At 44.1% G+C, this 13,856-nt stretch overlaps 1 protein-coding gene across 3 annotated transcripts in view; it reads left to right on the top strand.

Moving 5' to 3' along the window:
• ptprk (protein tyrosine phosphatase receptor type K) overlaps positions 1–13,856 on the top strand; it is a 779,294-nt gene that overhangs the window by 607,276 nt on the left and 158,162 nt on the right. For all 3 annotated transcript variants that reach the window (XM_070885263.1, XM_070885265.1, XM_070885264.1), the window contains exon 12: positions 12,434–12,707. In XM_070885263.1, coding sequence (XP_070741364.1) covers positions 12,434–12,707 — 274 coding nt within the window. The remainder of the gene's footprint in view (positions 1–12,433; positions 12,708–13,856) is intronic.

Below are 13,856 nucleotides of genomic sequence, written 5' to 3' on the forward strand. Positions count from 1 at the left end.
CTCCCACCCCCAGCATTCCGTAGGGACTGCTCGCTCCGCGACACCCTACTCCCCTCCTCAATCACCCCCAACATCCCCTCCTCTTCCCACGGCAGCTTCCTGTGTAAGTGCAGGAGATGCAACACCTGCCCTTTTACCTCCTCCTTTCCCACTGTCCAGGGCCCCAAACACTCCTTCCAGGTGAAACAGCGATTTACTTGTACTTCTTTAAATTTAGTATACTGTATTTGCTGCTCACGATGTGGTCTCCTCTACATCGGGGAGACCAAACGCAGATTGGGTGACTGCTTTGCAGTACACCTCCGTTCAGTCCGTAAGTGTGACCCTGAGTTTCCGGTCGCCTGTCACTTTAATTCTCCGCTCCACTCCCACTCTGACCTCACCGTCCTCGGCCTCTTGCACTGTTCCACCAAAGCTCAACGTAAGCTTGAGGAACAGCACCTCATCTTTCGTTTAGGCACTTTACAGCCTTCTGGATTCAAGATCCAGTTAAACAATTTCAGACCATAACCCCTGCCCCTACTTTTTTTTTCTGTTTTTTTTCTCTTTTAGATGGCAGATGTTGATGATCCTGCCAGTTCCATTACACCCCAGCTAGACTCAACGTTTGTTTCTTAATTTGTTCCATTACCATCTCCTTTTGCTTTGCAAAATCATCCCTTTTGTCTCTTAATCACTCCTACCTTCCACCCTATCACAGACCTTCCCTTTTGTTCTTTCCTCCCCTCCCCTCTTCCCCTGCCCCTACACTTGCTTAAAAACCTGTTACATCTCTAACTTTTTCCAGTTCTGGTGAAGGCTCATCGATCTGGAACGTTAACTCTGTTTCTCTCTCCACAGATGCTGCTGGACCTGCTGAATATTTTCAGCATTTTCTCTTTTTATCTCAGAATTCCAGCAGCTGCAGTACTTTGCTTTTGTACCAAGGTTAAGTTGCTGAGTTTATCTTTACACCCTTTTTTGATCAAGGGTGTAACATGTGCAATTCTCCAGTCCTCTGGCACCACCCCTGTTTCTAAGGAGGATTCTTGCTGCCTTGTCTGTTAATGTGCCATGAGTTGCTGGGCAAGTTAATCACACAGCTGGTCAGGCAAATTTTAAAATGTAAATATTTTACTCAGCAATTTAAATAGTTCTGGCATGTGCCATGTATGCCTACAGAACAACCCGATCCTATCTGGTGGGTAGTGCACATAATGGGCTCATGCACCCCGTACCCCCGTATTGGCTGCTTAAAGAAGCACTTCTCATCAAATTTCTACACCAGTATTCCTTTTGAGATAGTCATGTTGTTTAATTTTACATGATGTAATTATTTGTCTTTTGTTGAACCAAACTAAGGTCAGTCACTGTACCTTCTAACAATGAAGAAAATAGAATTTGAAAATCACTGACAATAAAAAAAAAAGGAAAATTGCCTGATATACATGAACTCTTTGAAACTGATTGTCTAAGGTAGTTCTCCACATAGCAGCAAGAGTAAATTTGAGGCAGGAATGCTTCCTAGTAGGTGGTTCAAGGGCAGCTGTGATCTTGGAGCAGTTACCTGCCTGCCCTCTTGAACTCAGGCAATGATTGCTCCAAAGAGACTGGAAGTGGAGGGAGAAAACGATATGAAAAGCAGAGGATAAGGTATGTACTTTCACAACAATCAGAAATACCTTGGAACAAGAATGATTTATCTTTTTTGTTTCAACAACTTCTATTTTGAATAATCTAAATCCTGCTACTCTAAATATTGTCGAACTGGCGTGAGTTTATGCTGCCTTAAACATGGTATAACTGAAAGAGTTCTTGAAATCTTTCATTATTTGATTCAGATCAGTTCAGTCATCTTTGGCAATTCCCATTCAGTGCAGTAAAGGGTGTTGGAGCAAATAGCTTCACAGGGTGTCTATAAAATTGACTCAACAGTTCAAAATAAATACATAAAATCTAAATTTGAACTATATAGCATTTGAAACTGCTTTTGGCTTCTGCATCACTGAACATGGTTGCTGAACTGTTAGGATAATTTAAAAGAAGTCAATTGCCAAGATTTCCATATTTGCTGAGGTGAAGTTCAAGTGATGAAGGTGGTTTCTGCATCAGAGTAATCAAAACAATTTACCTATTTTGAACAAAACTGGGAGATCATTTGCACTCATTATCTATTATTTGATCAGCATAATTTTTACTGTGGAGTATTTGACAAATGTACTGGGGACACCTAGTAATTGGATACCACTACTGAATCGACTCCTTTTTTTATGTTATTAAAAGCTTTGCTGCTGCTATGGTCTCAGTTTGAAATGTCAGATCTACCCAAAGTGGTTCAAGTGTTCAGTGGACAGCAATCTCAGTTGTAATGATTAACCCTACAAGAGGTTTGAAGAGCAAATTGCATTTTCCCAGCTTTGTGCCAGGAAACTGGTAAAGAATGAAGAGGCTCGAAAGACTAGGACCGAGGTGGCAGGCAGTCAACGATGGCAGATAATGGGATATCGATGGGTCCAGGCAGGTGGCCCAGAAGCAGGTGAGCGAGTCCCACGGAAATGTTAGTGGCCATCCAAAATCACAAAATAGCAAGGTTAGCAGAAGGTTCAAGTAGGCATCGCAAGGTGCCATGCCTGAGGCCCATGATGGCAGTAACAACAGGAAATAAATCCCAAAGCTGCCTTGAATCCCAAAGCCTGTCACAACAACAACTTGCATTTATATACCACCTTAACATTGTAAAATGTCCCAAGGCGCTTCACTGGAGCATTATCAAACAAAATTTGACACCGAGCCACATGAGATATTAGGGCAGATGATCAAAAGCTTGGTCAAAGAGGAAGGTTTAAAGAAGTGTCTTAAAGGAGGATAGAGAGGCTGAGGGGTTTAGGAGGGAATTTCAGAGCTTTGGATCTAGGCAGCTGAAGGCATGGCCGCTAATGGTGGAACAATTAAAATTGGGGATGCCCAAGAGGCCAGAATTGGTAGAGCGCAGCTATCTCGGGGGTGGCGGATTTTAGGGCTTGAGGAGAATGTAGAGGTAAGGAGGGGTGAGACCATGGAGGGATTTAAAAACAAATCTGAGAATTTTAAAACTGAGACATTGATTGACTGGGAGCCATATAAATCAGCGAGCAGTGGGAGAGAGATGGGTGAGCGGGGCACAGAGATTTGGATGACCTCAAGTTTATGGAAGACAGAGCACAGGAAGTCAGCCAGGAGTGCATTGGAATAGTCACGTCTAAAAATAACAAATGCATGGATGAGGGTTTCAGCAGCAGATAAGCGGAGGCGGGTGATGTTACGGAGGTGAAAAGTGGTGGTTTTAGTGATTGCACAATTATGAGGTAGGAAGTTCATCTCCGATCCAAATATGACGCCAAGGTTGCGAATAGTCTGGTTCAGCCTCACACAGTTGCCAGGGAGAGGGATGAAGTCGGTGGCAAGGGAGCGGAGTTTGTGGCATGGACCGAAGACAATAGCTTCGGTCTTCCCGATATTTCTGCTCATCCAGTGCCAGATGTTGGACAAGCAATCGGACAGTTTAGAAACCGAGGAGAGGTCAAGAGAGGTGGAGGAGAAGTCGAGCTGGGTATCGTCCATGTACATGTGAGAACTGGCGCTGCACCATCGGATGATGTCGCCGAGGGGCAACATGTAGATGAGAAATAGGAGGGGGACAAGGATACTGAGCGGGAAGAGAAGCCATTGTAGGTGTTTCTCTGGCTATGACTGAAAAGATGAGTGGATCCAGGCAAGTGCAGTCCCATCCAACTGGACGATGGTGGAGAGGCGTTGGAGAAGGATGGAGTGGTCAACTGTGTCAAAGGCTGCAGACTTGTCTCAAAGAATGGGGAGGGATAGTTTACCTTTGTCACAGGAGCATCAATGTTATTTTTGACTTTGATAAGAGGCATTTCGGTTCTGTCGGGGAGGAAATGTGATTGGAAGGATTCCAACAAGGAGTTCTGAGAAAAATGGACTCGGATTTGGGAAACAATAACACGTTCAAGAACTTGTGGAGAGGAAAGGGAGGTTGGAGATGGGTGATTGCTTGCAAGGACGGAGATGTCAAGGGTTGTTTTTTTGAGGAGAGGATTAATGGTAAAAGATTTGAAGGAGAGGGGATAGTACCTGAGAAGAGAGACCATTAACAATATCAGCCAGGAAGGGAAGTTGAGTGGTCAGCAGTTTAGTGGGAATAGAGTCGATAGAGAAGGAACTGGGATTCATCAACAAGATGAGATCAGAGAGAAACTGGTGAAATATACAAATGCAGAGTTAGGACGGAGGGGTGGGAGGGGACCCTGAGAGGAATTTCAGCCCGGTGGGCAAGGGTAAGGGAGGGAAGTAGCAGAGGCAACTGAACGGATGTTCTCGATCTTTGTAACAAAAAAGTCCATGAGCTCCTTGCACTTCTTGTTCAAGGTAAGGGAGGAGGAGGCAGGAGAGAGGGGTTTGAGAAAATGGTTTGTGGTGAAGAACAGAAGCTGAGTTTTATCTTAGCTTTCCTGGATGTTCTTAGAATAGTGGGCAATTTTAGTGGTGGTGAGCAGAACCCTACAATGCTTTGTGATGCAGCCATATCTGGTGATGGATGGTGAAACTCGTTGTCCACCAAAGACGTTCAAATCTGGGTCCCTTCGACTTAAGGGAGCAGAGATGAGGGGTTTACTAGGGAGAAAACTAGGCTCCGGAAATATAAGGGGTTCGAGGATCTAGAAAAAACGAGGAACTGAAGGAAATCCTTATTAGTCAGGAAATTGTGTTCGGGAAATTGATGGGATTGAAGGCCGATAAATCCCCAGGGCCTGATAGGCTGCATCCCAGAGTACTTAAGGAAGTGGCCCGAGAAATAGTGGATGCATTGGTGATTATTTTCCAAAATTCTATTGACTCGGGATCAGTTCCTAGGGACTGGAGGGTAGCTAATGGAACACAACTTTTTTTTTTAAAAAGAGGGAGAGAGCAAACAGGGAATTATAGACCGGTTAGCCTGACATCGGTAGCGGGGAAAATGTTGACATCAATTATTAAAGATGAACTAGCAGCGCATTTGGAAAGCAGTGACAGGATCGATCCAAGTCAGCATGGAGTTATGAAAGGGAAATTATGTTTGACAAATCTTTTGAATTTTTTGAGGATATAACTAGTAAGAGTGGACAGGGGAGAACCAGTGGATGTGGTGTATTTGGACTTTCAAAAGGCTTTTGACAAGGTCCCACACAAGAGATTAGTGTGCAAAATTAAAGCACATGGTGTTGGGGGTAATGTATTGACGTGGATAGAGAACTGGTTGGCAGACAGGAAGCAGAGAGTCAGAATAAACGGGTCCTTTTCAGAATGACAGGCAGTGACCAGTGGGGTGCCGCAGGGTTCAGTGCTGGGACCCCAGCTATTTACAATATACATCAATGATTTAGATGAATGAATTGAATGTAATATCTCTAAGTTTACAGATGACACTAAGCTGGGTGGAGGTGAGAGCTGTGAGGAGATGCTAAGAGGGTGACTTGGACAGGTTAGGTGAGTGGGCAAATGCATGGCAGATGCAGTATAATGTGGATAAATGTGAGATTATCCACTTTGGTAGCAAAAACAGGAAGACAGAATATTACCTGAATGGTGACAGATTAGGAAAAGGGGAGGTGCAACGAGACCTGGATGTCATGGTACATCAGTCATTGAAGGTTGGTATGCAGGTGCAGCAGGCGGTGAAGAAGGCAAATGGCATGTTGGCCTTCATAGCGAGAGGATTTTGAGTATAGGAGCAGGAAGGTCTTACTGCAGCTGTACAGAGCCTTGCTGAGGTCACACCTAGAATATTGTGTTCAGTTTTGGTCTCCTAATCTGAGGAAGGATGTTCTTGCTATTGAGGGAGTGCAGCAAAGGTTCACCAGACTGATTTCCAGGATGGCGGGATTGACATATGAGGAGAGACTGGATCAACTGGGCTTGTATCCACTGGAGTTTAGAAGAATGAGAGGGGATCTCATAGAAACATATAAAATTCTGATGGGACTGGACAGGTTAGATGCAGGAAGAATGTTCCCGATGTTGGGGAAGTCCAGAACCAGGGGTCACAGTCTAAGAATAAGGGGTAAGCCATTTAGGACCGAGATGAGGAGAAACTTCTTCACTCAGAGAGTGGTTAACCTGTGGAATTCTCTACCGTAGAAAGTTGTTGAAGCCAGTTCATTATATATATTCAAAAGGGAGTTAGATATGGCCCTTACAGCCAAAGGGATCAAGGGCTATAGAGAGAAAGCAGGAAAGGGGTACTGAGGTTGAATGATCAGCCATGATCTTATTGAATGGCGGTGCAGGCTCGAAGGGCCGAATGGCCTGCTCCTGCACCTAATTTCTATGTTTCTATGAAATCATCATGGATGAGAAGTTGCTCGGTGCAGAGGGAGGAAAGCAGAGATGATACCTGAGAATATTTTTATGGTACTTGGGTGGCCGGTAAAGAGCGAGGATTTTAAATGAGGCAAAAAGGATGGAACAAGATGAGATGCTCAAAGGAGAACTTGCCAGAGGGCTCGGGTGACTTGGAGGTAAGGGCTACAGGATCACCCTGGTGGTTTGAGCGGGACAAATGGTGAAAAATATAGCTCAGCAGGAAAGCTTGATACAGAGGGAAAGGTGTCATTACCCCTCAACCATGTCTCCGTCAAGATCATGATGTCACTGTGATAATCCAAAATAAGCTCATGGATGGCAAAACTCTTATTCACAGGTGAGCATACATTATGAAGGGAAATGCGAAGAGGGATGATGATAGTCGATCTACTGGCAGAGCCCAAAGGGCCAGAGCTGGGAAGGACTGGATGGAGGATGGCAAGATTAGCCCTCAGCAGGCACGCAGGGCGGGAGGGCTGGAGAGAAAATAAGATGGGGCAATTGGAGTTGCTGCTCATTGGAAGGCAGTGATGGCTGCCTCGATGGGCTTTTTGGAGGAGGCACTGAGGGAAGCTGTAGGATTATTTAAGAGGGAATCAAGTCAGGAACGGCGGCAGGAGAGTAGGAAAGATGATGAGTACTGAAGAATTGTGAGGGTAGATTACCCAAGGGTGGAGAAAAGAAAGGAGGCATGATGTCATGAGGGGTAAAGAGGGGTTTAAAAAAAGGAAAAAAAGAGAGAAAAGAGAAAATAGAAATGATGGGCTCAGATCCAGAGCTGCAGCCAAAACGTGCATGCAGCTGGACACTCTGCTAATTACATGCTAGTTTGAGAGCACTGTGAGTAGAGAAGAGACAACATGTTAGAAAAACTAGATTTAAAGTCAGAGGTCTGATAAAGTTGATGGTTGGGTGAATCGGCAACTAGATGATAGACAGGTGAATGAGACCAGGGGCTGTTTGATGGGCAAGGCATTGAGGTGTGAATTTCCAATAATTTAAATGTTTCCTGTGGCAATATTAGAACACCAATTTTTCCACATAAGAATTAGGAACAGGAGTAGGCCATCTAGCCCCTCGCGCCTGCTCCGCCATTCAACAAGATCATGGCTGATCTGGCTGTGGACTCAGCTCCACTTACCCGCCCGCTCCTCGTAACCCTTAATTCCCTTATTGGTTAAAAATCTATCTATCTGTGATTTGAATACATTCAATGAGCTAGCCTCAACTGCTTCCTTGGGCAGAGAATTCCACAGACTCTCAACGCTCTGGGAGAAGAAATTCCTTCTCAACTCGGTTTTAAATTGGCTCCCCTGTATTTTGAGGCTGTGCGCCCAAGTTCAAGTCTCCCCGACCAGTGGAAACAACCTCTCTGCCTCTATCTTGTCTATCCCTTTCATTATTTTAAATATTTCTATAAGATCACCCCTCATCCTTCTGAACTCCAGCTAGTAAAGACCCAGTCTACTCAATCTATCATCATAAGGTAACCCCCTCATCTCCGGAGTCAGCCTAGTGAATCGTCTCTGTACCCCCTCCAAGGATAGTATATCCTTCCTCAAGTAAGGTGACCAAAACTGCACGCAGTACTCCAGGTGCGGCCTCACCAATACCCTGTACAGTTGCAGTAGGACCTCCCTGCTTTTGTACTCCATCCCTCTCGCAATGAAGGCCAACATTCCATTCGCCTTCCTGATTACCTGCTGCACCTGCAAACTAACTTTTTGGGATTCATGCACAAAGACCCCCAGGTCCCTCTGCACCGCAGCATGTTGTAATTTCTCCCCATTCAAATAATATTCCCTTTTACTGTTTTTTTTTCCCCAAGGTGGATGACCTCACTTTTTCTGACATTGTATTCCATCTGCCAAACCTTAGCCCATTCGCTTAACCTATCTAAATCTCTTTGCAGCCTCTCTGTGTCCTCTACACAACCCGCTTTCCCACTAATCTTTGTGTCATCTGCAAATTTTGTTGCACTACATTCTGTCCCCTCTTCCAGGTCATCTATGTATATTGTAAACAGTTGTGGTCCCAGCACCGATCCCTGTGTCACACCACAAACCACCGATTTCCAACCCAAAAAGGACACATTTATCCCGACTCTCTGCTTTCTGTTAGCTAGCCAGTTCTCGATCCATGCTAATACATTTCCTCTGACTCCACGTACCTTTATCTTCTGCAGTAACCTTTTGTGTGGCACCTTATCGAATGCCTTTTGGAAATCTAAATACACCACATCCATCGGTACACCTCTATCCACCATGCTCGTTATATCCTCAAAGAATTCCAGTAAATTAGTTAAACATGATTTCCCCTTCATGAATCCATGTTGACCTGGAGCTAAGTCAGTCTCTGGTGCCTGTGGATGGATCTCGCAGGAAATCACTGATTGATAAATCTAAAAGTCACAGTAATGAAACTCCATTTTTCCAACTGTCAAACTGAGAATCAGCATCGTAGTGAAAACAAGATTGATGGATTTCTAAATAATTTTAGCTTAATTATAAATGAGTTAAAGATCAGAAGTTGTATGAATGAAAAATTAATTAATTATCCAGTATTCACTGCCGGTAGATCAAAAGCCACAGTGAGAAGTCGCCGTTCAAAACACTTGCTCCAACTGACGGCAAAGTAAGGCTCATCGGGTGATTTGATAGCGATTTGATTCTCTTACGCGTTTTGGAATAGTGAATTTTTTATCTCAGCCCAGATTTCTGAAGACCATTTGATTTGATATCAATTGATTTGGGCTGCTAAGCCCAACTTTCTAGGGATAAGACTTGACATTATTGAGCCGTTGAAATCTAAGGTAAGGTTGGGTGTTCCCCAATAACGGGAGTTGATTTACAGCTGATCATTTCTATTTTCCCCTATACGCAACTGTACATCAGATAAATTCTGATACATCTGATTTTTCTTTCAATTGGTTAATCGATGTTACCCCCTCAGGAGCTGGGATTCGGAATGTAATAATTTCCTCAGACTACTGCTGTATTTAAACCATTCATTAGCAATAGTGCCTTTGTCACAGGTAATTCAATTGCTCTTTCAAAGAGCCAGTATGGGCACGATGGGCCGAATGGTCTCCTTCTATGGTAACCGGGCACTCAGTGACTGAAGATGGATGGACTTGGGGTAGAAGAAGCAGACAAAAGGTGGGGAAGCTTAAGGCCCGTGGTGAAAGCAACAAAGTAAATTTAAAAAAAATAATTGCATTATAAAAAAAAACCTGTCAGGAACAAAATATTAAAAATAAATATCCAATCTAAACTTGCCTACATCACCACGTAGTCACATGAACTAAAGAGATAGATCTTTGAGGAGGAGCAATGGCAGAACTGACAGGTAACGATGATGGTCAGTATACAAACCTTACAGTTAAAAGTAATATCTAAGCATTGCAACCATGTGGGACATCTAGGTGTGACAGAAAAGCATGACAAACAAATTGTGACATGGGAATTAAGTTCAACAAACAGAAAGTGCATGCTCTTGTAAGGCTTTTAATATGTTCCAAGTGTATGTAGGTTTGCGTGCATACATGCCACCAGTTCACGGTTCATTCTGACTCAGCATTTTGGGAGCCTGGCCTGAGCGTCACCATTTGCTGATAAACATCAGTGCACACTGGGCCCCTCTCCTCTCGGTGCCACAGTTATTGGAGTCCAGCTGCTCCTCTTCGCTCAGTCTGCTCCCATTCTAGTGACACTGATTCCCTGTCTCTATATACTGTAGACTGTAATACTTGTGAGAATAGGAAGGAGTGGAAATTGGGGAAGGGGAAATGAATGGATACAAATGAAGGGGGAGAGGAAAGGGGAACAATAAATGGCAGTGACTGGGAGAGAGAAGGGTTAACTGGATAACAAAGAATGAGCAAGGGTTGTAGGCAAAGGATGGGAAAAGGACTAGGACAGAAAAGGAAAGGGATAAATCAATGGCAATAAAGGGGAGAGGGAATTGAATAGCAGTGAAAGGAAGTGGAAACTGGGAGTGGTGCTTTGGGTTGGGAGAAGAATGATAATGCTGGCATAAACTGAGGAAGGGATAGAGCATCAGCTTGAATTGAGGGAGTTGCAGGGGGAAAAGAATGCCAGCATGAACTGAGAGAGAAAAAGAGTTGGGCTTGAAATGAGCAAAACCAATACGAGTGCCTGCTTGAAGTGGGCTGGAGGGGAAGAAGGGTGCCTATAGAATTGAAGGGGGAGGAGACGAATAAGAGCATAAGAATTATGAGCAGGAGTTGGCCATTCGGCCCCTCGGGCCTGCTCCACTATTCAATAAGATCATGGCTGGTCTTCTACCTCAGCTCCACTTTCCTGCATTATCCCCATATGCCTCGATTCCCTTAATATCCACTAAGAATGGTGGGTTGAATTGATGGGTTAGAGTTAGAAGAGCACCATTATTACCTCTAGCAACTGGGAGGGTTGAAGGAAGTGAGAGTACCTGTGAAAGGGAGAAGAGCTGGCTGTGGGATACAGTTTCTCTCAGAACTGAGTTTGTAAAGTGTGCAGTTGTTTGGATGTGAGAGAATAACTGTTGAGTTAACTTTGGGGAACTGGTGGTCTGTTCAAAATCCAATTATCCATGAATTGTGAAATATAAAAATGCTTAAAATTAGCCAGAATGCATAATTTCTAACGTGAAAATATTAAAAAAAAATTAAAGAGAGCATGAATCCTGAACCCCTCTAGAAATGCACCAACAACTTTTTTATTTCCTTTTTAAGGAGGTGGGGCGGGGGTTGGTGGGGGGGCAGAGTCTGTGTGGATCCTATTCTTTATCACTACAGGTGTGCAGCACCTAAAATCTGGAACCCTCGGGACCGAGGCCGTTCTGGATTCCTGGCTTTTCCGGACTTTCGATTTGCTTTCTGACGTCACGAATCCGGAAACACCTGAGCCCAGATTCGGGTATTTTCGGATTTCGGAACATCAGAAAAGGCGGGGAGATTCCCGCCAAAGAGCTGTTCGGGGCGTCCAGCCCCATTGAGGAGGATGTCGCTGGGCGGGGCCCCGCCGAGGAGGATGTCGTCGGGTCGACCTCGCCGAGGAGGCCCCGAGATAAGAGCAGCGGTGCTAGGCGGGACGAGGCGAGCGGCAACGAGGCCAGAGGTCAGCAGGTTCGTCTAATAGAGCACCATGATCTGAAAAAACCTATGCAGTGCCATGTATAATGCAAGTTCTGTTTAGTAATGTATGTTGCAAAGAAATGTAACTGTACCCTCACCCATTCCGTGTACCGTATAGTGCCACTAGTAAAGTAATTTGATGACTGTATTACAATGTATCTTGGATTGTACTGAAATGTACCTCGAAATGTAAAGCAAGCAAATGTATTGAACGGAACTGCCGTTAGCATCTAAATGTATTGTATGGAATTGCTGACCGCATCCAAATGTACTGAACTGCCTTCCAATGTATTGTGCAAATTTTTATATGAATAAAGTATATTTTGAAATTTTAAAAAAAGTTTATCTGGTCTGGATTCTGGACGACCCTGCCACCGGTCGTCCCAGAGTCCAGATTCCGGAACTCCGGATTCTCGACACTGCACCTGTATTGAGTTACACCTGGTGAAAAATGAAAGTATATGGATTTGGATAAAGGTGGGATCAGGCTTGGCTGTGATTTCACTCACAAACACACACACACACGCCCACACCCACACAGATTTGAATTGCTTAGTTGAGATACCATAGAGGTTTGCTCCTACAGGAGTCACCACCTTTGAGTGGGGGGGTCAGAATTGTCTTGCGTATTGATCACTGTTGAGTGCTTTTGCCTATTTTTTTTTTTTAACAACAGTTTTACAGGAATGGTGCTTTTTTGAGAATCTAACGATACTGTTTATAGATTTTTTTTGTAATTAAATGAGATTTTATATTTTCTTCACCACCAAAATTTGAAGCATGTTATTTTACTCGCCAGAAAATGATTGTTTTGAACTGTCAGTGGAACATCGAAAAACACTTGCTGCCTATAAAATTTTTTAAAAAGTTTGTGCTGCACACAGTGGTAAATGGAACTTTATATCTTTTCTCTCATAGCGCCTACCAAGTTGTTGTTGAAGAAGTGAATTCCCATCGATCTAAAAGGGAGGCAGGCTCAGCGGAGTGCTTCCAGATTCCAGTCACCTATCAAACTGCTGCAGCTCGAGGATCACCATACTATTACGCTGCAGAGCTTCCTCCAAGCGGAATTTCTGAACAAACTCCTTTTACAGTGGGTGACAACAAAACCTACAATGGTTTTTGGAATCCGCCTTTGACACCCAGAAAAGGATATCACATACATTTCCAAGCTGTGAGCAGCGTTGAAAAGGTAAGTGTGTGCATTAGAAACATAGAAACATAGAAAATAGGTGCAGGAGTAGGCCATTCGGCCCTTCTAGCCTGCACCGCCATTCAATGAGTTCATGGCTGAACATGCAACTTCAGTACCCCATTCCTGCTTTCTCACCATACCCCTTGATTCCCCTAGTAGTAAGGACTTCATCTAACTCCTTTTTGAATATATTTAGTGAATTGGCCTCAACAACTTTCTGTGGTAGAGAATTCCACAGGTTCACCACTCTCTGGGTGAAGAAATTCCTCCTCATCTCGGTCCTAAATGGCTTCCCCCTTATCCTTAGACTGTGTCCCCTGGTTCTGGACTTCCCCAACATTGGGAACATTCTTCCTGCATCTAACCTGTCTAACCCCGTCAGAATTTTAAACGTTTCTATGAGGTCCCCTCTCATTCTTCTGAACTCCAGTGAATACAAGCCCAGTTGATCCAGTCTTTCTTGATAGGTCAGTCCCGCCATCCCGGGAATCAGTCTGGTGAACCTTCGCTGCACTCCCTCAATAGCAAGAATGTCCTTCCTCAGGTTAGGAGACCAAAACTGTACACAATACTCCAGGTGTGGCCTCACCAAGGCCCTGTACAATTGTAGCAACACCTCCTTGCCCTTGTACTCAAATCCCCTCGCTATGAAGACCAACATGCCATTTGCTTTCTTAACCGCCTGCTGTACCTGCATGCCAACCTTCAATGACTGATGTACCATGACACCCAGGTCTCTTTGCACCTGCCCTTTTCCTAATCTGTCACCATTCAGATAATAGTCTGTCTCTCTGTTTTTACCACCAAAGTGGATAACCTCACATTTATCCACATTATACTTCATCTGCCATGCATTTGCCCACTCACCTAACCTATCCAAGTCGCTCTGCAGCCTCATAGAATCCTCCTTGCAGCTCACACTGCCACCCAACTTAGTGTCATCCGCAAATTAGTGATTAGAAGATTTCACTTTGTCTGATCATTTGCTGGAATTTGGGTGAATTTTGTGTCTGCATACTACCTTGCCCATTTAACATCTGTTTAGATGCCAGGTGAAAATATCCTTGCAAGTAGATTAAAGCAAAAATACTCAAGACAAAATAGAAAATTATTCCAAGGCCCCTTTCCATGCTTACTTCCCTTGCT

Source organism: Pristiophorus japonicus, chromosome 7 (genome assembly GCF_044704955.1).
Source record: "Pristiophorus japonicus isolate sPriJap1 chromosome 7, sPriJap1.hap1, whole genome shotgun sequence".
NCBI classification, from domain to species: domain Eukaryota; kingdom Metazoa; phylum Chordata; class Chondrichthyes; family Pristiophoridae; genus Pristiophorus; species Pristiophorus japonicus.